The 25,285-nt window shown below is 44.6% G+C and overlaps 1 protein-coding gene across 1 annotated transcript in view; it reads right to left on the bottom strand.

Moving 5' to 3' along the window:
• Positions 1–2,152: 2,152 nt before the first annotated feature.
• The window catches only part of COL20A1 (collagen, type XX, alpha 1), a 44,999-nt gene continuing 21,866 nt past the window's right edge, over positions 2,153–25,285 (bottom strand). The window contains exons 19-39 of the mRNA XM_010152960.1: positions 25,045–25,174; positions 24,702–24,758; positions 21,883–21,921; positions 19,856–19,994; positions 17,975–18,117; positions 17,495–17,604; positions 16,564–16,722; positions 14,503–14,580; positions 13,792–13,878; positions 11,587–11,640; positions 10,544–10,639; positions 10,009–10,062; positions 9,434–9,487; positions 9,044–9,097; positions 7,516–7,587; positions 6,802–6,837; positions 5,485–5,551; positions 4,737–4,925; positions 3,810–3,887; positions 2,843–2,998; positions 2,153–2,211 (exon numbers count right to left, since the gene is read on the bottom strand). Coding sequence (XP_010151262.1) covers positions 2,153–2,211; positions 2,843–2,998; positions 3,810–3,887; positions 4,737–4,925; positions 5,485–5,551; positions 6,802–6,837; positions 7,516–7,587; positions 9,044–9,097; positions 9,434–9,487; positions 10,009–10,062; positions 10,544–10,639; positions 11,587–11,640; positions 13,792–13,878; positions 14,503–14,580; positions 16,564–16,722; positions 17,495–17,604; positions 17,975–18,117; positions 19,856–19,994; positions 21,883–21,921; positions 24,702–24,758; positions 25,045–25,174 — 1,911 coding nt within the window. The remainder of the gene's footprint in view (positions 2,212–2,842; positions 2,999–3,809; positions 3,888–4,736; positions 4,926–5,484; positions 5,552–6,801; positions 6,838–7,515; positions 7,588–9,043; positions 9,098–9,433; positions 9,488–10,008; positions 10,063–10,543; positions 10,640–11,586; positions 11,641–13,791; positions 13,879–14,502; positions 14,581–16,563; positions 16,723–17,494; positions 17,605–17,974; positions 18,118–19,855; positions 19,995–21,882; positions 21,922–24,701; positions 24,759–25,044; positions 25,175–25,285) is intronic.

Raw genomic sequence — 25,285 nt, forward strand, 5'->3', positions numbered from 1 at the left:
TTGATAAAGTCTGACCCTTCATGTTGTATCTGAAATAATCAGACAAAAGCAAATGTCAATTGAAATTCTACCAAATAGATTAAAGCCCAAGGCAGCAGTAAGAGGATGTTGGCAACTTTCAAAAACAGTCAATAGAGAAAGATAAAGGAGCTCTATGTCAAATCACCCGCAGTTCCTAGATTTGAACAGACAGAATAGCAAGTTCAGAACTGGGAATTTGACTGCACTGACTTAAATGAGAAAGGAAGCAGAATTACCTGTGAATGCAGATGTTCCACATTGAACTGATTCCACATCACTCCAGCTTGTGAGCGTTTTCATGGGAACAACTTTAGGTTCTGCTGTGCAGGGTGTCCCTTTCACCTCCCTACCTTGCTGCCTGCTGCCTTTCATCTGCAGTTCCCACAGCTATGGGGTGTCACAGCCGGTGCTAAATGCAGAACCATTTCCAGTGCAACTTAATGCAGGTTCGATAGGTTTGTTTTCAGAACGACTTCATTTTACAGAGAATAAGGAAAACACAGATCAAAACCTCTTTGACCTGTATAAACAGAAAGCTCTACAACTCCACAACACGTATTCAGGGCATCTATCCCAATGAACACATCTCTTCCCAACACTGCGTTCCCAATGTGCTGTGTACTTCAGCTCCTCCGACCTCTCCTTTGTCTTCTGGCTGGCGTTTTGTCCGTGGCAACACCTCGGCTAAGCTAGAAAGATTTCTATTTGATATGTCAAGGCAACACTGGGAAGCTCCAAAGTGAACAGAAATGTTACTTCTATCAGAGGGGGATTTCTATGCATTTTCCTACATTTCCCAAGGGGAATGTATGTCATACTGAAAACATTAATTCTTGGGAGTGCCTAGAGATTGAACATACATTAAGGCCAGGACTTCTTTAAATATTTACAGAATGCAGCAATCGTATTTGTATGTGACTTTCGTTGTAGGCTGACTCCCATACAAATCCGACATGTTCAAATATTCCTTTAACAACATTTCATTCTACAGAATTTTTCCATGACAAGAAGTAGTAATATTTGGATTCTGTGTCTAAGCAACATAATTTTCTTAAGATAGACCTCTCTCTCTTTGGTATTTTTGTGACAATCTAGTTTCTAAGTGTATTTGCTGTTAGGTTTGCAAAGGTTGTCTATGGCCATATGAGTAGCCAGCTCCCAGCCTCCTTGTAGCTGCAGAAGTTGCACATCCAAGCCAAGTACACAGGAATATACGTGATGCTCTGGTTTTTTGCCTCTTAAATTCTTTGAAAAATCTGTACTGATACCTTTTGCTTTGTTCTGCTTTTGCAAAAAATGAAATATTGTGTTGTTCCAGCTTTAAATCACAGTTCGGAAGCATTTTTTTCTGGAGCAGGGGCAGTTTACAAGCAGTGTAACCAAGCACAGCCTAAAGTAGCTATTGCAAGGCAGGAGATACATTTATATCAGCATGGGTATGGTTTGTTGTGGATACACATTAGACTGTGGCTTATGCAAGGAAAGGGGTATAATGTGACAATTATCTCCATGTCATACAGATAAAAGTCAGGCTCAGAGCTATTCAATATTCTACGTGATAAAATGTAAAGTAGCTTCTCAGACTGTAGGAGGGAGAGATGGACAAGGCCAGCTGGTTAATCTCCAGCTCCCCCTGGTACACAACTGTGCTCTGTCTGATCGAAGGCTTTGCTTGACAGTGACCAAACCCCAGAGATCGAGGCTAAACAGCGGGGTTTGTCACATCATGGGAAGGTTATCATGCTGTCTGCAGCGCTTGTGTACATAACACCCCTGCAAGGAAGCCAGCAGCATTTTGCCAAAAGAAGAAACAGTCATAATGGTGCTAGACTTTGTTACCTTGTCAACCAACACAGAATGCCGTTCTGCTCCAGTGGATTTGCATCTTTGGGCACGAGGTGCTGGGTTTTTTTCTGTGCTGGGGACCCAGAACAAGCAGTGACAAAAATAAAACACAAGCAGACAAATGGGAAAAAGTTATCTGTTATTTCTGAGTGTTTCAATACATTATTCCTTCCTCTTACAGGTCTGTCAGCCTGCACCTCTGACTGTGTCTTTGTCTTGCTGTGGGACATGCAATGCGAGTCTGAACACTGCAGTTGCCCAGGGCTGTAAAACAGAGAGGGACGACTCATCCGAATGCAGGCTGGCTTGGTGGCTTCAGGCTTTCGTTGACTTGTCCATATAGAACTGATGGGACATGAAGAAAAAAAACCACAAGCAACACGTAGTGTTCAGGTTGCTGCTTCTCTTGTGTGTGGGGCTTCCAGGGCAAAGCAATGTCTTCAGCTGCCTCCACACCAGCCATCAGGGGATGAAATCTGTGTGTGGAAAGGAGATGAGGCCACTGAGCAAAAAAATAAATCAGTGTCAAGTGCTGAGAAGGAATGGTGTAGAGTTAATTCTTTCCCCTTGTAAATCTTCTGTTCAGTGCCAGTGATTTTCTTCATATCCCAGGACTTTGTACAATTGAGCCTCCATGAAATGGATGTGTAGGAACTGAGTTATTGTTCCTCTTTATCCACCATGGAAATATTGCCAGGGACATTAAGAGCTGAAGATATCCCCATAATCACTCCACCTGCTCAACTACTGCTGCCGTTCTGTGTTAGTCTAGGAAGGGTGGCTGAGGAGCAGTCAATTGAACTGGATTTTACCCACATGAATTACATGTGAATCATCCTGATTTCTTTGCAGAAGAGGTTCTTGAAGGAATGATGTGCCTGAAGGATGAACAGAGTTCTCTGCCTAGCTTAAGGGAAGCAACCAGAGAGGCCAGTTCTAAAATCATAACATTTTCACTGAGATAGTCAGGACTTACCTCTTCTACCTGCCCCATAACATCCAGAGATATCGCAACCCCCTGGATACCCAGACTGCCCAGGCTGCCCTCTGATACCAGGAAAACCTTGAGGACCAGCATTTCCAGGGTAACCCTTTGGACCTGGTTTCCCCAGAACAACTTCTCCTGGTGGGCCTGAAGAAGGAGAAACACTGTAAGCTGTAGCACATCAACTTTACCTGCATCAGTGTAATATACCTTCCAGATTTCCTCCATCCTACATGGTGGTTAATTTTCTGAGGTTTTATTCTGCATTTTGGTGGAAAAATAGAACCTGCCAGTTAGAAAACTTCATCTGAATCCTAGTAACTATAGGGCTTATTCTTGACCTTAAAGATGCCCACCTTGGCTAAAAATGGATCCTGGTTATAAGAATCCGAAGTCCATCTACGTGTCAATACAGAAAATCACATTAACCCCAGGATCCATTCCATAGTCGTTGGTTTTTTTGTGTCTTTACATCTCAGCTATAAAAATGTAAATACAGAAGAATATGTTTGACCACACTCTCTTGATAGTCCCTGGTTTGCTACACCAGCGGCAAACCTCCCACTGACTCCAAGGAACAGGGATCAGGATGGAGGAGTACACCAAATCCTAACAGATTACACAAAACCCTTGTGTTTTGTGAGCTGAATTTTCAGACTTACTATTCCCTGAGCATCTGGTCTTGCATGCAGAAAGGCAGCAAATCTAAAACTCCCTGGATGTGCCTCAGGTCCTTAAAATACATCATTACCTTGGAATGGGTACCAGAAGGAGGAGGCTACCTGGAGCAATCTCTTGGCAGAGCGGGACCATCCAGGATGCTGCCAACAGGGCTGCAGTGGGAAGGTCAGTCTGCCCCACCACAGCGGTCCTAAGGCTGAATGGGGCTTTGAAACTGGAAGCTGGTGAGCTCTGATGGCCCCACTGGGTCAACGCAAAGAGGTTGCATTCACTCTACCTGTTCTGCCTCTGGGTCCTTGGATCCCTTCCTCACCATCTCCAGACATCCCTTTTTCTCCTCTGGGCCCTGGGGCACCTAATCACAAGTGAGAGATAAGTGCCACTTCACCGCATTTGGAATTTCACCCGGAATTAATGCTCCCACCAGACTCTTCTTAGATGCTGGAGTCACAATCCTTGGCAACACAGAGAAATATCCATTTCCTTAAATTCTGTCTGGGCATCTACTCTCTTTTCCAGAGTAACCATTTGCACATGGCCATCAGGGCTCCAACTAGCATGGATTTGCAACCTGATAGGAGTGAAAATGGATATTTTTCACAGAGAAATTCATAGTGCTGGTGTTAGTGCACCAGCCTGAGCGTGAGGTTCACTTCCACACTCTTCACATGCATCAGACAAATCACAAAGCTGAACTGTCTCTTTGACCAGGTGCTGGTAAGTCAGGATTTCTGTTTTTTCATGAAATTGCTTGCAAAACCAGTACATCTGAGAGAAACAAGTGCATTTTGACAAAAAAAGCATTTTCCATATTTTTGAGATGAAAATATTTTGATCAGCCATGTCCTTAAGATCATATTTCAGTGAGAACTGCCTTCTCCCATCTCCTCCCTCAACAGGCTGGAAGCATGTGCAAGTTGTTACTTCCCTTTTCTCCTAAATTATATTTTTATAATGTCATTTTTTAATATATTCTATATATTTTATAATCTGCAGTTAGCTCCTAAGACTGAATAGTGCCGGAGTAAGGAGTTAAACAGCAGGTTTCTAAGTACTTAGGAGGTGTTAGGACACTGCTGAAACCAACGTTTTTCATTTTAGTTTGATTGACAATTACACGAGCCACTGACAAACGTTGTCTGTGAATCCAAGCAAAACACATTCCCACCATTCACTCATTACTGACTTGTGCTTCTGTCCATACCTCTTTCTCCAGGATACCCATCTTTGCCTGGCTGTCCAGGGATGCCATTTTCTCCTCTTTCTCCATTGCTCCCAGGGGGACCTGGAGGACCTGGCGGTCCTGGTTCTCCTGGTTTTAACCTTTCTTCCCAAACAGGAACTGGCTTCCTTGAGTGTTCATGAATGAATGAGTCAAATTTCAACACATGAGCTGAGAAGGCAAGACAGAAGATGAATCTTTCCTTGGCTAGGAGATTCAGAAAAGAGACAAAAAGCACAAGATGTTGCCTAAAAAAGGTACTTAAAATGATACGCCGTCAGTCCAAATTGAGACAGCCAGAGCTGAAGAGGAAGATGGGCAGCTGAGTCATGACTTTGCTGCCTGACCTTGGACAAACCACTGCTTCTCTTCGTGCATCACAACACAGGAGCTTTACCAAAAATCTCAAGAGGAATCAGCACAAATCACAGAACAATAATTTATTTCTAATTAGTTTCAAGCTTTTCCATTTAAGAAATAAAGGAGCCTGTGCAAGGCGCCAAAGGGTTTTCCAAAGAAGTATTTCACAGGTCTCCGTGCTAATGTCACCCAATAACACCAGTGTAGCACTGAGAGCCTGTGATGAGACATGGGCTATGTGTGGTGCTCAGCACGGCACAGGATGGAGGAGCTCCCTGGGCCACTACAGTTTCATACTGTCTCCCGTCTGGCTTTGTTCACCACTGCTGGGGTCATGAACACGCTCGGGAGCTGGGCTGGTTATACTCACTTTGAATCATCCGCTCACAAGCCTGGCTAACGAGCTGGTAAATTGTGGCCAAGGACTGTGGTTCTCCCTAAAGTGAAACATTTTTTTTTATTAAAACCAAAAATTTAAGTATTAATATATTTTTAAAAGGATCGATATCATCATGCATGACAGCTTTCTGCCCATTCTTTTTGTCAGCTTCAGAGACATTAATTACTGTGAAATGCAGCTTTATTTATTTATCACAAATCTCTGAAGCCATAAAATTGAAATTGGGAAACATCAATAATTGCTTTTCTCCTGCACATCAAAAAGCGCAGGACGAATCTTAATAATTACCGAGGTTACCAATAAAGGAGAGTAAATTCCACTCTCAAATTTTATCCAAAAAGATGCTAAGTCTGTAGCTGAATGTTCTGTGATATGTAAAACATTTAATGTGATCAGATATTACAACATCCTATCTTTGTCTAAATCTTTTATGAATATTGATTCTTACCATTACCGTATTCTGAATAAATCATCTAGGAGGAGTCCTTTAGAAAGTTTTAGTGAAGTTGGGAAAAGTGATAAAAATGCAAAAAGCTGCTTAAAAATAAACACTGACTCTATCTGTGAAAATTCATAACTAACACACTGCGTACTTCCAGATTACCCAGGCTTTAAAAAAAGCTTAGCTCAACACCAAAGGGAGGGGAAAAGGAAAGTTCCACTGGAAAATAAAAGAATATAGAAAAGGAAAATCTGGAGGGAATGTAAGGAGAATGTTGTTAAAAATTATAATGCTGAGGCATTAACCTGAGACAAAAGCACCTCACGCCTGTCTGAAGCCTAATTCGCGTAAGTCAGTCTTGGCAATGAGACTCAGATTCATAGAAAGTCACAGGGTTTCTTTTTAACCAAAAGTCAGGATGGGAAAAATTTCCTCTCACAATAAAATAACTTCCAAAGGCAACATGGATCTCCTGACCTCAAAGGCTCTGTGCTGGGACGTGCCAGAGGATTATAGCAAATGAGTCCCCTCTTGTGCAATGCATTAAAAAGTGCAACTCAGCGAAACCGAGTGGTTTCAGTTTTTCCTTCTTAGCTAAGAATGGGTTTTCAGTTGCCATTTCTTCTTCATTAGTACAGTTGGTACCAAGGACCTCCTGACTGCTGCAGGATCATTTATGTCCCACCAGTATAGCCAGTGTGGGTGAAGAGGAAGGCCACAAGCTATAGGTACGTGGACTCATCAACACTAGAAAGGTTTGGTTTGTGTTTGTAAGCATAGCTTGCAAAGCAGGTTACCACATCCACTCGATACAGTGACTGTTGCCTAGCACCAGAAAAACTCACTTTCTCTCCTCTTTCTCCTTTTGGACCCGGAAGCCCCTGTGAGGAAAGAAAAAGGAAAAATCAAAGTCGAGGGAAAGGAAGAGCAGAAGAAAACAAACAAGCAAATCAATGGGGCTGTGGGTTACATTAGTGGGACACGAAGCACAAAGTTTGTTTCCCACATTCTCATCGTTTCCTTGATCTCATGACAGTGACTAGAAGAACTTCAAGCTCATAGGAATATTTTGGCTTCTTTTTAAAAAATAATAAAGCAGCATCTGGAGCAGGAGCATAAAGCACTGTCAACAGGGATGCAGAAATTCCCTGGATACAACCTTAGAACAGATTTCCCAACATAGCAAGTGGCTTTTAACACCCGAGAAGAAGAAACAACCGTGACGTCTAGACCTTGCGGTTGCCCCTACAAGCCCCACGCTGGCTACTCCAGCTCAGGACTGACACTTTATTCTAGAATCTTACACCAGAAACTTGTTTGGATGTTGATTTTGTGTAGCTTGTGAATCTACAGAGAGCAAAGAGAGGTGGATTCTGTTAAATGCTTTATCAGCAGTTAAGTAGCCTGGGTTTTGCATATCCAGATGTCTCCTTAAGAAGGATGAGTGTGATTTAAAACTATTTCTTAGAGTCTGAGGGAGAGCTGCTGTGGGAACAGCTTGTTTCCACTCAATTATTTCATGTCTTGGCCTTCTTTGAGACCCAAAAGCAGACACTTACTGTTGGCCCAACATCACCTGGCGGTCCCTTCTCTCCACTGCTGCCTCGGGAGCCTGTCACTCCTTGGAAACCCTGCAGATATTCATTACAAGACACAGATGAAAGTCCAGTTACTGCCTAAATCTCTCGTTTTTCTGTTCAAGGCTGACATCTCTCTACAGCTCCAGGGGCACCAGCAGCTCCAGTTCAGAGGACTGAAGCAAGGGCGTTGTAGCCTTGAGGTTTAAGTCAGTACCTCATCCAGCCAGGAGTCCAATGTTAAGAGTATATCATGTGTGAGTCATGTTCACATCATTTCCGATTACTGTCTCAATTATGGTCAAGCCAGCAAAGCTGAGTTTTGCCAACAAACCGCATGTGTTTTCTACCCTACAGGCTTTAGATCCCTCATTATATATTCAAATTTAGACATAGCCTAGCGCATAACCCCTTTCTTCAGCCTCCTAATAACATGCTATATTTTTCTTTTCCCTTTAAAGACCTGTGTTTGCCTCTGATACTTCACAACAGTAACAGCAGCTTAGGGGGTGGGAAGTGCTTTCTTTGGTCATCTCCTCTTTGTGAAGTTTATGTGCCCTTTGGAACCATGAAGAAGAATAAAAGGAACCAAAGCCAACCAGTAGAAATACTTTCTTTTATAATTTAACAGCCATTATGTTTAAACTCAGTAGAGATTAGCAACCCTCTGATCAGTGAAAATGAAAGAAGTCTTCAAGGCAGCACCAGAACAGCTTTCAGAGCCTGCTCTGAAGGCCACAGTGCTTTGCTCATCTTTAGAAAGCTGAGGTTTAGCCCCACTGCCTCCACATCTTCCCAGGATGAGCAAGTCAAAGTTACGAGCTCCCATAAATACCTAACTTCAGCACAACTACCGTGGGGTCTAATGCAAATGCAGCAGTGAGCAAGCTCCATATTACACTATTCAGGACTGCCAAATTCTTTATAATTCATCAGTGACTATCAGATCCAACACCCACCATCCAAAATCAAATTTGGTTTGGTTTCCCATGTAAAGTGAAGTATACCTATTTCATAGAATCTGGAAGGGTTGTGGTGCCTTCAAATTAGTAGGTGGATGTAATCCATCATATCTTAAGGTTCTGCTATCCTGGGAACAACAGAATACAAATACATCTACACACAGCCCTGGAAGCAGATATTGGAATGGGGAGGGGAACATTTCACACTTGCCTGCATCCTCCAGCTCCTGCTGATTTCAACTTAACAAGTTCATATACCTCAAACTCAACCAACAGTTGAAAGACAGTAGCACCAGGAAAGTAAAAATAGCAAAAGAAGCATCTCCCTGCTGGTTCAAAGCCTCCCCAGAATTTACCAGAAGTAGCAAAGGTTTCTCTTCTTACACAGGCAGTGGTGGGAAAAGCAGACATCTGCAGTATGCCAGGTGCTCCCCGTGGTACCCCGAGAAGGGGTTTTGCCCTGACACCTCTGGGTGACAGTGAGCAGAAACCACAAGCCTCTGCTGAGGAAAAGATTTTGATACTCATCGCTCACAGTGAGTACTCACCCTTGGTCCAGGAGGTCCTGGAGGCCCAGCTGTGCCTTCTAGTCCCCTCACTCCCTGCAAAGCCAAATCCATTCATTAAGGAGAGGAATCAAAATGACCTAGTAAGCAGTGAGGTGGTTTTTCCCATGTGCTGCTTTTAACAGGAGCTTGGTGGGCATGGGCAAAAAAAACCATCTGGCAAGCAAGCAAGAAGGGTGACACCTGGTCAAATTTGGCCAAAGTTGAGAAGACCCCATTTTTTTTTCCCCATTATCTTCTGGGTCTGTGAAAAGACCATTCACGTATGCCCTGAGAGCTTTAGGAGAGCTGGGTGTTTTGGGTCTCCACTGGCACACTCACTGCAGGATTTTAGGCACCCATCCATGAAAACACAGAGGTGAGGTATTTTACCTTGGCACCTTGAAGACCATCCTTGCCTGGAGCTCCCTGCACACCAGGAATATGCTCAGTAAAGTTTGCGTCTGATTATCATTACCCTGACTCATATCACAACAGGGGACGTAAGAAAAAGAAGAAAGTTATTCACTGAACAGAGCAACCACTGTCATCCCACCTTTAATTACATTATACCTAGCTTCCAAATAGGTCTATCTTTCTTGCACCAACTGACTCAGTTTCCCTTGGGAAAGTGATGACACTCCAGAGTGAATAAAGTTTGCGTCTGATTATCATTACCCTGACTCATATCACAACAGGGGACGTAAGAAAAAGAAGAAAGTTATTCACTGAACAGAGCAACCACTGTCATCCCACCTTTAATTACATTATACCTAGCTTCCAAATAGGTCTATCTTTCTTGCACCAACTGACTCAGTTTCCCTTGGGAAAGTGATGACACTCCAGAGTGAAACACAGTTTCCAGGCAGACAACAGTAACAACTCTATGACTTTTCAGTCTTAAAGTAGTTACTGGGAAAAATGGGCAAACCTTAGAGTCAATTAAAAAGAATGGTGTCTACCAGTACCTGCATGCCAGGACTTCCAGTGTCTCCTTTCTCCCCTTTAATTCCCGGTGGTCCCTTGGGTTAAACCAGAAGCACACAGTTAGGCACACAGCAGCATCCTTTATGGCAAACAGCACCCTGCTGCTCCACATCCACGTCCCAGGTTGCTCTCTGTAATGCTACAGGGTAGTTTACAGCCACAGCATGTGCGTGGGGATTCTGTCCACCCGGGCATGCACGCAGCAGCCTCCACCTCCACTCCTCGCCAAGCAGTGATGATCATTGCAAAGCAAAGTGCCTGAATACTCCACTGCGCTGATTTCATTAAAGGGAGAGCCTGGACAAAACCAGTGTTTTACCAGAATGACTAAGTGCAGGGCCTTATCAGCATAAAAAAATCATCATCATCTCTCTCTAGTGCAGCTGTCCAGCTGTTAGTAAGGATGATGTAAATAAAAAGATCACATTTTGGGGGCTTCACTGAGACACCCGTTTCTGAGACATGTTCTAACTGCCAAGAGCAAGGACAGAAAAGGCAGTGGAAAAGTTCACATACCACAGGACCCTGAACCGTGATTCCTTGGGAACCTGGAGAGCCTTGCTGGCCACTAGGACCCTCTGGCCCAACTTGTCCAGGAGGGCCTGGTTCACCCTAAAGCCAAAGACATGAAATTAAACATAAGGAGAGAAAGCAATTAATGCCTGCTCCCCACATGGGCTGCACTGCATGACCTGGGTCAGCATGAACCGTCTACACGATTCAAGATGAAGTCAGGACAGTGAGGGGATCTCTAGTAACCTCAGCTGCCTTTGCCTTCGACATCCAGGGTTTTGGTGCATCTTTCATGGGAGAAGACAACAAAGCTGCAGATGGTGCTTTGCAAAGGACAATTCGCCTTCTCAAGCAGCAGCTCATTCCCACTGTCCAAGGTGGCCAGAAAGCCAAGGGAAATGTTCTTTAACTCGTGGCTGAGATCTGCGTCTATTTCATTCCTTCCCCAAAATCTTTCCCCTGTAACCATGCTGCTTTCCCAGATGTTATCCCAAAGAAGGAGACCAATGGGCTGGGCTGGCTCTGCCCTGTGTTGATCACTGGGGCAGTGAACACTTGCACCGGGGCTTGCTCCAGTCCCCAGGGTTTAGGGATTCAGACCCAGCCGTTCCCTGTGCTCACTTTGGGGCTGCTCCTGAAGGCTTTGTGTGGTTCTTGCTGTTTTACTCCTCACCATGCTCTGCCCCAGAGCAGTACCCATCTGTCTCATTCGGAGGCTTGGCAGGCAGAACAAGCACTGCACAAAGACTGACAGTTTTCCAGCAAGGCTGGTTTCACGGAACATTGCTGACCACGTGCATTCAGCGCAATCAGGCTCATCATCTCAATTTCCAAAGACCAACTGAGCATTTTGTTAATAATAAGTCAGTGTTCCCATCCTCCTCAATGCACTGATTCTCTGTTTGGGTGCTGCTTGGTGCAGTGAGACAGTGTCCAATCTATGGAATCCAGCTCAGGCAGGAATGAGCACATCCAGCTGCAGTGAGGAGCCAGCATTCCACACACAGCCTGAAGCAAACAAAGCCGGCGGCAGTATCCGGACTCACCTTGGGTCCTGGCTCCCCCTGCTCCCCCTGTGGTCCTCTCCTCCCAGGACTGCCCTGCCAGTAGGACACAAAGCTGCTGTTATGAATATCATAATGTTTAGTGCAGTATAACCAGGAGCCTGGGGGACAGAGGTTGATGCACTTTGCTGCGCACAGTGAAAGATGTTTCCTGCCCCAGAGAGCTTGCAGGAAATGCAGGCAAGAAGAAAATTAATCAAGTCATCCAGCAAATGTGGAACAGGGGAGGAGAGAAGGCAGCACAGCCCCCCCGTGACAGACAGTTGGCAAGCTGCACACCATCAGCAGGGAGAGATGAACTTTCAACCTGTTCAACCTCCTCCCTCCAACTTCCCCAGCAAATCCATGCTGAGACAACGAATGGAGAAGGGGTCACACATGGACATGGGAACACACTTGAGGAGAAAAAGAAGAGGTGGTCGTGTCTTCAACCCTTTGTAACTATGTTGGTTTTTATAATACCATCGTGGGAGAACAGACACACGGTGAGAACAGGGACAAGAACCAGCTCTGGGGAGACCTGGCTTAGCTCTGCACCTGCATAACTGCTGGATGGAGAGCAGAAACCAATCTTCTGGCATGAACCAACATCACGTGAACTTCTGACATCCTAATCTCAAAGTTACTATTCTTGATTCTAAAAATACAGTGGATTTGGATTAAGAAGTAGAGGTAGGGAGCTCTGGGAAAGGTGTTTTCCAGCCGGACCTCATCAAAAACATTCATTAAGGACTATGATAAATAAAAGGTGGGACATACTCTTGGTAACTAGAGTTTTAAAAATAGCAACGAGTGCTCGTGTAACTGCAACAAATTACCAAGGGTTTAGTGGTGTGAGGATAAGGTTATGTGTCAAAACCGTATTTTCTCTAATGCTCAAGAGTCTTGCTCTTTAAAGAGTTGTACTGCAGAGATGTTTAAACCACAGGGCAATGCAAGCTGGCAATTATGCACTTAGGATATTGAAGCAAACTGTGATAGTGTAGTGTGCTATGTAATTAAACTTCCACCAGAACGAGCACGTAATTACCCTGCAGCGAGGCACTGTTCCTTGCAAAGCATGGAACTGAATTCACAGTTAAACATGGTAATGCAAGGGCTGATCTAAAACCTTGTGACTTGAGCAAGGAGGCCAATAGGGGGTTTTAAAGTTATTTTCCCGGAGAAAAGCACCTGGAGTGGTTGAAATGGGGTGATGTGGACAGGTTGTCAGGTTTTGGCTGCCTCATGCAAATAAAATGTTTTCCCCAAACTTCCAAAATGAAAACTTTCTAATAGCTGTTTCCTAGTGTAAAGCTGGAATATTTCCTCCTACAGTTTAAGCCCATGGTGACTGTCCTGTGCCCATAATGGATAGGACAAGATATTGCATTTGCCCTTTATCCCTGAATGTGCTTAATGACTGTTATTGCTTCCCACCCATTTCCTTCAGGGTTTTCTTTCAGGTCACATTAACTGCAAAGAGAGAGAGCTTTGGGCACAGGCGGAATTGCAGCCTCCCCTTTCTCCTTACACTGCCCACCCACCCACCTATATAGTTATAAGGCTCCCACTTAACACAGAAAACAGATAGGAAGGTTTTGTGGTGATTTTTTTTTTTTCATTTACCAAGAGTTTCAAAGCCTCTGATCCATGAAATCTCTACAGGCAACAAGGGTGACCCATCCTCCTCTCCTAAGAGGATTAACATGGCACCAGGAACTGCTCAGCCGGTGCCCAGCTGCAGCTGTTGCATTGCCAGCTCCCCATCTCCCCATTTCATCAGCGTTTGAAACCCCAAGGACACCTCTCAGCCTTGCCCTGGCACCAGGAGGACATCAAAGCTCCTTGAGACAGAACAAGAGGAAATGGCATCACATTGCACCAGGGGAAGGTTTATATTGAACAGCAGGAGAAGTTTCTTCACCCGAAGGGCTGTCAGGCATTGGAACGGGCTGCGCAGGGAGGTGGTGGAGTCACCATCCCAGGAGGGATTTAAAATACATGTAGATGTGGTGCTGAGGGCCATGGCTTAGCGATGGACTTGGTAGCGTTAGGTAAATGGCTGGACTCGATGATCTCAAGGGTCTTTTCCAACCTAAATGATTCTAAAACCCCAGGAGTGTTATCCTCATGCCTGGCATGCCTGAACAACGCCAGCGCATGCAATATACTGCTTTCAAGGAACACACAGAAGGGTGAACTTACAGGGGGGCCTGGAGGTCCTGGCAAGCCCGGGTGGCCAGAAGTACAGGAGCAGGCAGGAGCTAAGGTAGGGCAGGTCTCCTCGTCCCTCTGAAACGAAAGCAAGCCAAAGTGGCATGAGCAGATGCATAGCAAGAGTGGGATGGCTCACAGGCAAGTTTCAGTGTTTCAAAATTCAGCTGGAGAAAAGCAGGAATTTTCTCTACTCCACTGAGAGATTTTTGTGAACAACCAAGTGATTTATTTTTCTGCCGAACCACAAGTTTATACAAAACAATGTGAACCAGCCCTGCCTGAAATTTGTATAACACATACTGGAAGATAATTTTCTCCTTGCTAGGTATTTATACCCCCCAGAAAGCAATTTTCTGTGTTGAGAAGAAAACTTGAAAAGCAGAGCAGGGGGGTGTTGTGACTCAGGGCTGAGGTGGCAGCAAAGCTGTAGGACTGTCGGGGCTGCTGTCACAGATGAGTTCATGACAGGAGGGATGTACACTGCACTGGGATTTGGAGTTTTCTTTCCTTTTGAAGAAAACGCAGTTTTGTTCACTTCTCCAAGAAACACACAGATGTTATTCCCAAGAGAAGAGATAAAAATAAAAGTTTTCCTTCTTGAGTCTATCAGAATCATTTGTGGTGTCACTTCAGTGCCATGGACTTGTCCCACCCACCCCAACTTCATGCCAGTTAGCAGAGTGGTCCCTCTTGCCTTACCTGTGCAGGGAGATCACAGCATCTGTCCTCCTCTGCCACCACACTGCTGCACAGGATCTGCAAAGACTGCAGCTGGAACTGGGCAAACAAAGACAGTTTGACAAGAAAGAAGCATTGAGACACACGGTTGATCACCAAACCTCATGATATTCAGGTGCTAAAAGTAATTTTCAGTGATGATTTGGCAGGGCTCCTCCATGTCGTCCCAACTATAATTGTGCCCCAAAAAAGCCACAACATGAAAGGTACCCCTGGCCGTCGAGTGTTTTACAAGCCCTCGGCTCTCTATGTCTTCCTGAACAAGTCAAAAAGCAGCTTCACCAGCAAATGCCAAGTGTCCAGTTTACTCACAGTCCTGCAACAGCACAGAAGGTTCTCAAGTAACTGGGCTTCAGCATCACCAAAAAGTGAAAGCAAACTGCTTTGCTTCCCTTAGGGGCATGGAGATAAAGTAAACATTGGAGCAGCATTTCCCAGGACAGATGCGATCCCCTAACCCATCCCTCTCACCACATCCTTCACAGCCAACACATCTTCCCATTTTGATTAAGAAAGGAGCACACACTGCACAAAGCCAAACCAAAATAATGAGGCAGAGATTTTTCTTGTTTCCTTGACACCATTTCTCATCCTTTTCTTTTTTTTTCCTTCCACTCCAGCCATTTAACAACGAGCAAGCCGTACAGCCCAGGGAGTGTGACATGCAGCACACAGATATGGATGAGCCCAGTAGATCAAGCGGCATTTAAAGATATCTTAAATTAAATAAGGTTCCACGATAAGCAGTAATGAGATACTCTGTCTTCTCAAGGGCAGCAGAGCTGTGGATGACATGAAGCTTTGCTGGGCTTGACAGGCAGAGGGAGTAGGGACAATAGCTGGATCTGTCTAACTGAGCTGGTGGCAGGGAGAATTTGGGTGGGACAAGGAAAGCACAGATTCCTGCCTTGTTGGTCACTGGCTTGTGATCAGATTGCCACAGAATTTATTTAGGAAATAAGCAAATACTGCTTGAATACCAGTGTCCCCTGGTTTGTTACACAGCTGACCCCGATCTGACAGGCAATTCAATGTCCAGTTTTTTCCCTGGTATATCCCAGACCTCTGCTTCTCTCTTTGCAGCTGGGGAGGCATATGGGACAAACTGTTTTTACTGCACTGCTTTGAGGCAAGGGAAATTGTAAATCAACTCATGTGCTGTTTTCCCCTGGACTCCTAGATCTAAAAGCAGAGCCAAGGAGCAAAAGCTTCACAGAAGTCGTGAATGATTTTCTACAGTCCCACTAGCACACTGTGAGTGATGAACTTGCCCCTTATTCTGCACATACTTAGCACTCCTCTTTTGTGGGATAGGTATGACCACAGACTGCCAGGCGATGGCATAGGCGGGTGTTTTTGCCCTTCGGATCATGCACTGGGCTGTCACGGGGCATGACACCGAGCCCACACCTTCCCTTATTTTCTTCCCTTGTAGGGCACGGGCTCTCTGCAGCAGTGCAGTAAGGACAGACCCGCAGGCTGGCACGGAGTGTTTGGGTTGGGTTTTTTTTCAAGCAGAAGTTGACAAAAAGCCTCTATGCTGACAATTATTTTCCTATAATTTTCATGCAAATAGGCAAGCCCAAATACGCCGGAGACTGAGGCGCATCCAGCCCCGTTGTCTGCAGTCACTGGCATTTCCTGATATCACACAGTGGGGGCTGATGTGCATAACCTTCCTTTAGAGAAGTAATTCCCAAACCATCCTGTTAGTGCAGGCGATGTGCTTCCCCGGTCCCCAGACAATGCAGCCAGCTGAAGGCACCTCTGGGACATGCTGCTGCCTCTGATCACAGAGCTCAAACAGAGGTGGGAGGTGAGGGGGAGAAGCACCGCACTAGGAAAGCTCATTAAAATTGTAGAGATCAGCAGGATCAGGACACGGTCATGCGTCACAGCAGCGTTCGGAGGCATTCAGAGCGCAAATGATGTGAGATGGCACTCCTCTCCATCTGCCCACCCCAGCCAGCTCCACGTTCAAGCCTCCTCTCTCTCCAACAGCACACACCACGGGGGACTCACCGACACGGACCCGCTCCTAGGTCCTCTGGTCCTTGTCACTTTTCCCAGCATGATGAAGCCAGCGGTGGAGATGCTGCCAACAGTGCTGATGGGTTTCTCTGCTATTTTCTTACAGTCCAGATAGAGTTTGACCTTGAAGTGGCTCACGGACACGTGCACCTGGGCAGCGGGTGGAAAGACATGAGTTGGAGCTCCACGACGATATGGGGGAGTCTTTTAAAAACAGTAATGCCTTCTGCCCAATGCCCAGGCTGCTACTGTTAGTAATGGTGTGTTTTTAATGAGCAAATACTTCAATGGGGCTCAGGAATAAGTTTCAGCATGTGCGTGCTACGTCTGCTGTGCAACACTGCACTTTTCCCTGATGTCCCCCTCACCTCTCCTTGGGAGAAGCCTTTCTGGAGCTGTAGCATTAAATAATTCAGTTTTCAGAACTGGCTGAATAATGAAACTGCCTACAGAGACTGATAGAAAGTGCTCCTTGTTCATTTGGGTGGAATAGCTTTGCCCAAGGGCATAGATGGCCAAAAAAACCCTGTTATGAGTGATAAAGTGACTTTCTCACAAGGATAGATTTTCTTTTCCTTCCTTCCAGCACTAAATGGTCACCAAAATCCCAAATTCTAAACAAAAAAAAAATTGGGTTTTCAATTTTTCCTGATTATTAAGGAAACCCCCTCAGTTTTACAGTTGTGGGGGAGGGGAACAAAAGCAATGACTATGTGAAAATTGTATTTTGAACATGGGATGAACCTAAATTATTTAGAATTATAAACCGCAGCACATCAAACAGGTTTGCCAGTTCCCTAACGATCTGCATACAAAGCATTTGTATAATCACTCCTCACTTTGAAAAATACACATTGATGGCATAATACTCCCAGACTGGAGTGGGATCGTGAGCCACGTTTCTCCCTTTCTTGATAAGGACCTTATGAAAACTCCCATAGAAGATCTTCTTCACTTCCTGCTGGTCAAAGGAGACTTCCTGTAAATCCGCCTTGTAGTCATGATTGAAATAGGTCAAGGATTTCTTACTGGCTACAGAGAAAATAGGACAAATAACAGCTTAGAATTAAACAGAAAATTATTTCACCCACATACTGAACAATAATAAATAAATAGGCTTAAGTATGGTGAAAGACTTCATGTTTTATGATGAAATACTTCTACACAGCAGAAAAGAAAAAGAATATGTAAAAATAAATAATAAGTTACAAGTAAATTAAAAATGAACATGTCTTTTAGTTGCACTAGGAAGCATTTAAAATGCAAGGTTGGCAGCAACAGCAAAGCTGCCTCTGTATAACAAGGACATTAAAACTTTCCAAGTGAATACCAAGATGAGTCCTGCTGCTCACAGAAATGCATGTAAATACCTGAATTTAGTGTATTCAACAAGAAATCTTACGGTCAAGGTTAACACCAAGAAGGGGCTGGAAGTCCTCATCCGTTATTTGCCACACAGCGAAGGGCTCCTTGGGGGTTTCGGGCAGGAGGCGCAGGAGGATGCTGATGGTGTGCTCGGTTGGGATTGCAAAGAGATGGACATCGCTGGAATGAGACAAGCCGAGCAAGCGTCAGTGGCTTCAAGCAGTGAGAGCCAGCAGGCAGCATCCATCAGACAGGGCTCATCCATCGTGTTTCTTGGGCAGGGTAGCCTGGAAAAGCCTCTCCCCTTGGAGCTGAACACGATATGTCAGGAGAGAGGCTGGTCCCTACATCTTGTGCATACCTCTCAGGCTGTTGAACCCTGTGATGAGTGATGAGCCCCCAAGGGCCGTCCCCTTGTGACGCAGGGGTGACCCAAGACGAGCAGCCTGTGTCAGTCCCTCACTGCCAGAGCTGCCTTGGGGAATACCAAGACACACAACTGCAGCCTTAATGCTTTTCAAAGCAGAACCCAGCGGTAGCTTGCAAAACATCCCTGCCAGGCTCCAAAACACTCCCCTCCATGTCTCCTCTTCAAGAAGGAGGAATGGTCATCATGTATCATGGGGTAAATCTTTGGCAGAAATCAGTATAAGCACCCTTCAGGGATAAGCACAGAGCCCACAGAAAACCCCTCTGTGTTCCCACATCCCAGCTGCAAACTCTGGGCTCAGTGCTGGAATTCATGACGATGCGGTGATGCCTGTCAGCAGCTGCTAGAATCACCCACTTCCCTCTGCAGCCGCTGCCAAAGCCATCAGAGCACACCGGGCAGGAGCAGCAGCGAGAGGATGCGAGGCAGCGAGGAAGGTCAAATTGGTTATGCCTGAAATACATCTGTAATCTGAAACACCGCATTTGCATGGGCATATACACAACTCATCAAGCATCTTTTCAAGACTGATTCATAAGTAATGCCAGGTTCTTCCTTATCTGTTTCTGAAGGAGTAATGTCCTTGAAAGACCTATGTGCCAGCTGAACAAAAGGATTTGTCCATCATTTTCTGAGCATTTAAACCAAAGAGTTCTCTGAATCTCCCCCACTCTGTTTACTTTAAGAAGCTTTGCTTCTTTAACTAAGATTAAACTGAGTCAATGTCTCAGTAATTAGGCTTTAAACGAAGTAGCACTGAATGTCAGGAGTTAGATCATTCCTGATTTATAATCGTAAAAAATGAATGAGGTCATGGGGCTGCCTGGCCCACTTGGGACCCTGTGGAGAAGCCTCATATGCAAAGAAACAGGGTCAAGTCACACCCAGAGCCAGTGGTTATTCCCTTCCATCAATAACAACCAAGCTGCAGAGAGCAGCTACGAGACAAATGTTTTCTAATGCCAAGATCTGTCTCCACACCAGAGATGCTGGGAGAAGGGATTGAAGATGAAAGCGTGACCTCACACTGCCACCACCAAAGTGTATGTGGCTGTGGACAGACCGCCTAAAGAATCGTCCAGCGTCCATACCTGACACGATCCTTACATCTGTCACAGCAACTAACGCTGCTGGGAAAAGTGATTTGGTATAAAGGAAAAGAAACCTCACTGTGAAAATGTTTGGCTGCACAAAAGATGTGATGAATGCCTCTAATGTGTCCCTTTAACTTCTGCGTGATGCATTCCAAACTCATCTTGAAGAAAGTCAGCTATTAATTTCTTAATATACTAAGAAAAAGTACTCCAGCATTCTTTGCAGTAGCTATGGTTTGATTTAGCTCAGCATCTTTATCATCTCATCCTGAAGCTGCCAGTGGGGCTGCATCATTCATCCACAAAGCAGTGATCTTCCTTGGCTGAGAGCATAGCTAACGTGTGTGTATGAGACTGACGATGAGGATGGCACCGGCCACAGCTCCGCTCCCACCTGGTCCTCTGGGTGAGCTGGGTGTCTCTGAAGAGGGTGAAGGTACGGGAACCGCTGAATACGAACGGCTCCATAGCTACGCCTTTAATGGAGGCGTATTCCTTCTCTACTAAGCCAAAAGCTTCCATCATATCAAATCCTGGAACAAATCAAAATAAGTGGTTAGAAAGGAGTGCAAAAATGTGTGATTTCAGAGCGGGCAGAATTAGCCTGTAGCTAGCACGGAGAAGGCAATAGGAGAAAACGCCACCAAAATACAGACATCAGCAAGGCTGTGCAAACTCACTAGAAACCTGCAGAGCGGCAGCCAAGGAAAATGGTCTGTGTTTGTACCCTCTGCACACACTTGCTGTCATCTCCTCTTGACAAAGAGTAGGCTAAAGGATGGAGACTTTCACAAGTGTGTTTTAAATTCTCCAGAATGAAAAACAAATGAGGAAGAAGTTACTCCAGCAATTTCTCCTTTTCAACTAGATGCAAAAATATTATCTTTAAAAGACATGGAATCAGTCCAGTAATTGCTAGCAGGGAGAGAGAATTACTTCTGCTCTAAAACGCCTTATATGTAAGAGTCAGAAAAATTAAGAAAGAACTTTAAAATATGAGCATTTCTATTTTTCTCTATTTTCATGAGACACCCAGGGGTGACCTGCCTTGTGTGGTCTGTGAGACTCTCCCCTGACATCTCTGACATCGCCTTCCTGGCTCGTGCAGCTTCATCTCACTCTCCCAGCTCATCATTAAAGCTCCGAGTCATTTTCTCATTTCAGTTTTCTGTTCAGTAAGACAAGATCTTGCAATTGGGATTCTCTTTTTAGTTTATCTGAGTTTGCAGCAGGCTGGGGTGAAGGAGACAGCTCCTTCTTTAGCAAATGGAAAGGCTACAACTTCATTACAACATGGTGCTTTCAGTCTGGATTCCCTCACCCCTTCACCATTTACAATCTTCTGCAGTTTCTTGGCTGGAGTTTTTATTTCGCCTGGGGGTTCATCCAGGTTGCTGCCTTTCTTTATTATTATTATTTCCATTTTCCAATAGTACTAGGGAGTTCGCCAAAAGAAATTACCTACTTGAGAGCCATTTATCTCTGATATGGAGCTTCTGGCAGTGGACCTTCCTCTAAAACATGCAGGAAATATTGTAAAGACTGAAAATAAGGCTTGAGTCACAATTATAAAGATATTGTGATATAAGCATATTATTATCATTTGAATCTGCAATGTAACAGCTTCAGTGAGCTGCTGAGGAGGTGGGCTACTCCTTTTATGAGGAGAAGGAGAGGCCAACATTTGTTGTGGCTTTATGATTTGATTGCTTTGGCTTCTGCATCCATAGGCAAGGCAACAGTGCCGAGATCCCCCCATCCTCGTGAGCTGCCAGGGTCAGGGCTGGGAGCTGAGCAAAGATGAAGTGGCTCAGCCAGGTGGTAGCGGCGGAGCTGAGAACTGAAGCTGGTTTCTCAGTCTCGCCCATATCACAAAGCTCTCTGGGAAGGAGGTGATGTCACTTCATAAGCCGAACTAATTGCTTTCTAAGTAGCACATACAGCAATCCCAACAGCAGGAACAGGGGTTAGGGCATAGACAGAAGAAATGGGAACTTGCTGCCCTGGCACTTGGGTGTCCATACTTTCCCTGATGCCCCTGATTAGGGACATCACCAAATCACAGCCAGGTGATGTCCCTGACAGGCTGAGAGCTTTTCTAAAGGAGCCTGTTTGAGTTAGGAATTAAAATCCTCTTGAAATTCAACAACCGTTCGAAGTCTCACTTCCTTAAGGCCAGTGAAAATCCCAGCATTAGCCACTAGCAGCTTAGAGAATGAGAATGACAATTCAGTTAGTGCAGAATATTCTTCTATCTGATAGGAAAACCTTCATTATTTCAGTTCTCAGACTTCTCCCCTTTCCCTCAGCACAGGGAAACCATTTCCTTCCTGCTCAGTTGTTGCTTATTTCTCAAAAGAGAAGACCAGGTAGTTTTCACACTCACAGCCCAGCACCACTGGGCTTGATATTTTACTGTACCTCGTACAGAGCCTTGGGTAGAGCTGATGGTGGGGCAGGCTGTGAGAAGAAAATAAAAGGGAAAAACTGTTAGGGGAACAAAAGGCAGTAGGGGATTATGGAACCAAAATAAACACAGTTCCTCTAGGCAGAGCAATGGAAAACACAGTAAAACTTAGAATATTCTGCAGCTGAATTCAGAGCCTGGTCTTTAACCTTGTTTATATATATATGGAGAGAGAGAGAGAGCATTTATGTTTATGTAAAAATAAAGGTTATTCCTGGGCTTGCCCATCACAAAAGTAAAAATACTGCCTTTCACCATCAAACATCTTCTTGATCCCTTTCTTTTGACTAACTCACCCAGCACCTTACAATACAAAATGCAAGGGAGCATCACGTTCTGCAAGATTCTCTTTAAAAGCAGGCATCAAAACACTAGGTTGGTTTGTTTTGTTTTTTTGAAACAGCGTTTTTACTGCAGCATGCACCTTAATGGTGATGTAAAATAAAGAAGGATATCCGCACTTCCAAATTTTGTACCTGAAACTCAAAATACACACAACAAAAATATATATCTCAACCTTTTGAACTCTTGAGGGAAACACAAAGAGTTCTGGCAAAGTTTTGCAGTTTGCCTTTCAGAAATTCCCTTAATGAATCCTCTAAGATGCCACCGGAGAGAAAGCAAAACCAGAGGAGAAAAGACTGGGATGTGAAGCTGGAACACGAGGCACCATGGCTATAAGTACTCTCCATTTTAAAGGCTCAGGTAAGCAGGTGTTTTAGAAAACAGCGCACGAATGCTACTTTAAATTATCTGCTGCCTTGTAAATCCCAGGCCATGGATGCCAGATGGAGCTGGGACAAAGGGAATGCTTGACGCAAAATGAGAAATGTCCCTGAAAATCAAGGACACTTGACAAGATGGGCTATTTCATAAATGATTTTCTAGGTCATCAGTATAATAGAATCTAGCAGATCATTATATTGAGGCTTCGTTATAGCCTTGCTATTGCTATTCTTCTATCAATGCCATTTCACACCTCATCAGGGCTTCCAATTTTCCATAACTAACTTCTGTACAATGGCAAAAAAGATTTAAAGGGGGTGACTTACCCTCCCAAGGCACCTGAGATGCCTAAGTCTATGGAAGTGCCATTCTGCATGATCAAGACATACACCAAAGGAAGTGCAACCAAACCTATGACTTTGATAGTCATGGGACTGCTAGAGTTAAAACACAAAGACTTACAAGTTGCCATGACTTCCATTATTCAACCTGATGCAATTTTACACATATGTACCGTAATTCCTGTAGAAATGGGTATAAAACTATTGAAGAGATCTATGGAAATCAGTTAAGAAGTCAGTTACTAAAACTTGAGCCTCAAAACCATCTCTTTGAGCTTGGCCAGCTGCTGGTTGGGGAGCAGTGTCCTGCATCCAGAATGATCTGACTTATGTTATACACTGCTCTTTCCATGCCCCTTCCAGAAACCAACCAGCTTTCCAAATGCAAAGCATTACTCAGAATAAAAAGTGTGATGAAGAAAAGAAAAAGAAATCCCCCCTAAGTCATACAAACAGGCTACAAATTTGCCCATTTCCCAGGTATCTGACTTCCTTGCTTGGGAGTCAAGACAGCTCTTTCTGACCCTTGCCCAGACCTCAGTGTCCCTCCTGCTGACATCCCTGGAAATCCTTATCTCCTTCCCAGGCTGAAGGCACTTGGATTGTTCACTGCTTTTTGACCTGGCAACGCTCAGCTTAGACAAAGCTTATCAGAGCCTGGGTAAGGAGCCTCAACACTGGCAGATTGCACTTCCGCTTTGAGGATTTTCCCTAGACTTTCCCGTCTAGAATTCCTGCTACTTTCCAGTCTAGAATTCGTGCTGTTTTGTTGTTCTCTTTGTTTTTTGTTTTTCTCCCCAAATCCCAGCCAAGTGTAATTATACACTGCAATATTCACTCCTGCAACACATCAGATTCTCTCAGTAATTTGGTTACATATCAATATTTGAGTCTTTTACTGCACATAAAACAGTTTTCCCAGCATTATTACATATCATCTCCACTTCTTAAGAATGGTTACTTTATAAAACACAGAATTTAACATTTCTCCTACTGTCTTTTCAGCTATCATAGCCAAACTGCTATATTAAATTCTACAAGGTGACTCATCAGCCTTACAGGGGGATTGTTTTCTGCTGGAAAGTTCTCAGACCTTTTCCACTGTGGCCTGAACACCTGTAGATTTCCCCAATAAGCCACTTGAAAACTTATCCTGGTATGTTCTTTGTTGGGTACAAACTAAAATTTTCTCATCGAATCTGCTTCATTCTTCCTTTGTGGCTTCCCTCAATAAATTTTAAAATTAAAGTTTTGTTTAGAATAATTTTAAATAGACGGGAAAATTAATTACTGCCACAATATCTGTATTCTAATATTTGCTTCTTAACAACCGTTTATAACCCCATTAATTCAACATTTCCAGTTAACCCATTTCATAGTTTGCTTTATATCAGCTGTGAGAACATATGCTCATTAAATTTAATAAGGGACTTTACAAGGAACTTTAATTTAAAACATGTCATCATTCCCCTTGCTCCGTTTTGGTCAAATTGTGCAGAAATCCTCTAAAACTCCTATCAGCCTCTTTACCAAATGAGACTGATTTTAGGAAGTTATCTGGTTTCTTGCTGCCCTTGGACAGTCCCCAGAGGCTTCTATCAAGAAATGATGTACCCACTCCTGCCTACCCTGCAGAGCCCACTCTCTGCGATCTGGTCCTGAAAAAAAAACAAAACCAAAGCAAGATTTCACAGTAGGTGATTTACCCTCTGTTTTAGGTGGAACGAATCCTCGTATCGAAGGGAATTTAGACAATACAGGAGCTGAAAGGCAAAACGATGCACGTGTGAGCTCTGTTATTCAGGACCGCGATGCCTTGCTCAAGGCCCAGATGGCGACCAGCCCTTCCCATCACCCTGGAATTGCAAATAATGCATGAGAGGAGTGCAGGATTTTCCCTTTTTAAGGCTGGTAGTCTACACTGCTGAGCAAAACCCTGGCCTTGGCTGCAGCCCAGTGCAAGCTAAGGGATTGCTACCCAGCAGATTGCCCCGAGACTGATGGATGGGAGGTTATGAAGAACATGCACATGCTGACTGATAGACTTACCCGTCCGTCCCATTGCGGACGTGCTCTCGCTCTCTCCCGTGTAGTGGATGGCAGAAAGGATCACCTTGTAGGCTCGATCAGGCAGCAGTGACTGCAGGGTCACACTGCTGCTTTTGCCAGAAGCCATGATCTGCAGAGGGGTAGGAAAAAGAGCCCAACATTTGGGCAGGCTTCCCGTTATAGCTCTTACATCCCAGAGTTACATAGAGGGGTTCTAGTGGTGAGACCCGGGGCAGTGGGG

Source organism: Eurypyga helias, unplaced genomic scaffold (genome assembly GCF_000690775.1).
Source record: "Eurypyga helias isolate BGI_N326 unplaced genomic scaffold, ASM69077v1 scaffold2086, whole genome shotgun sequence".
Taxonomy (NCBI): Eukaryota; Metazoa; Chordata; class Aves; order Eurypygiformes; family Eurypygidae; genus Eurypyga; species Eurypyga helias.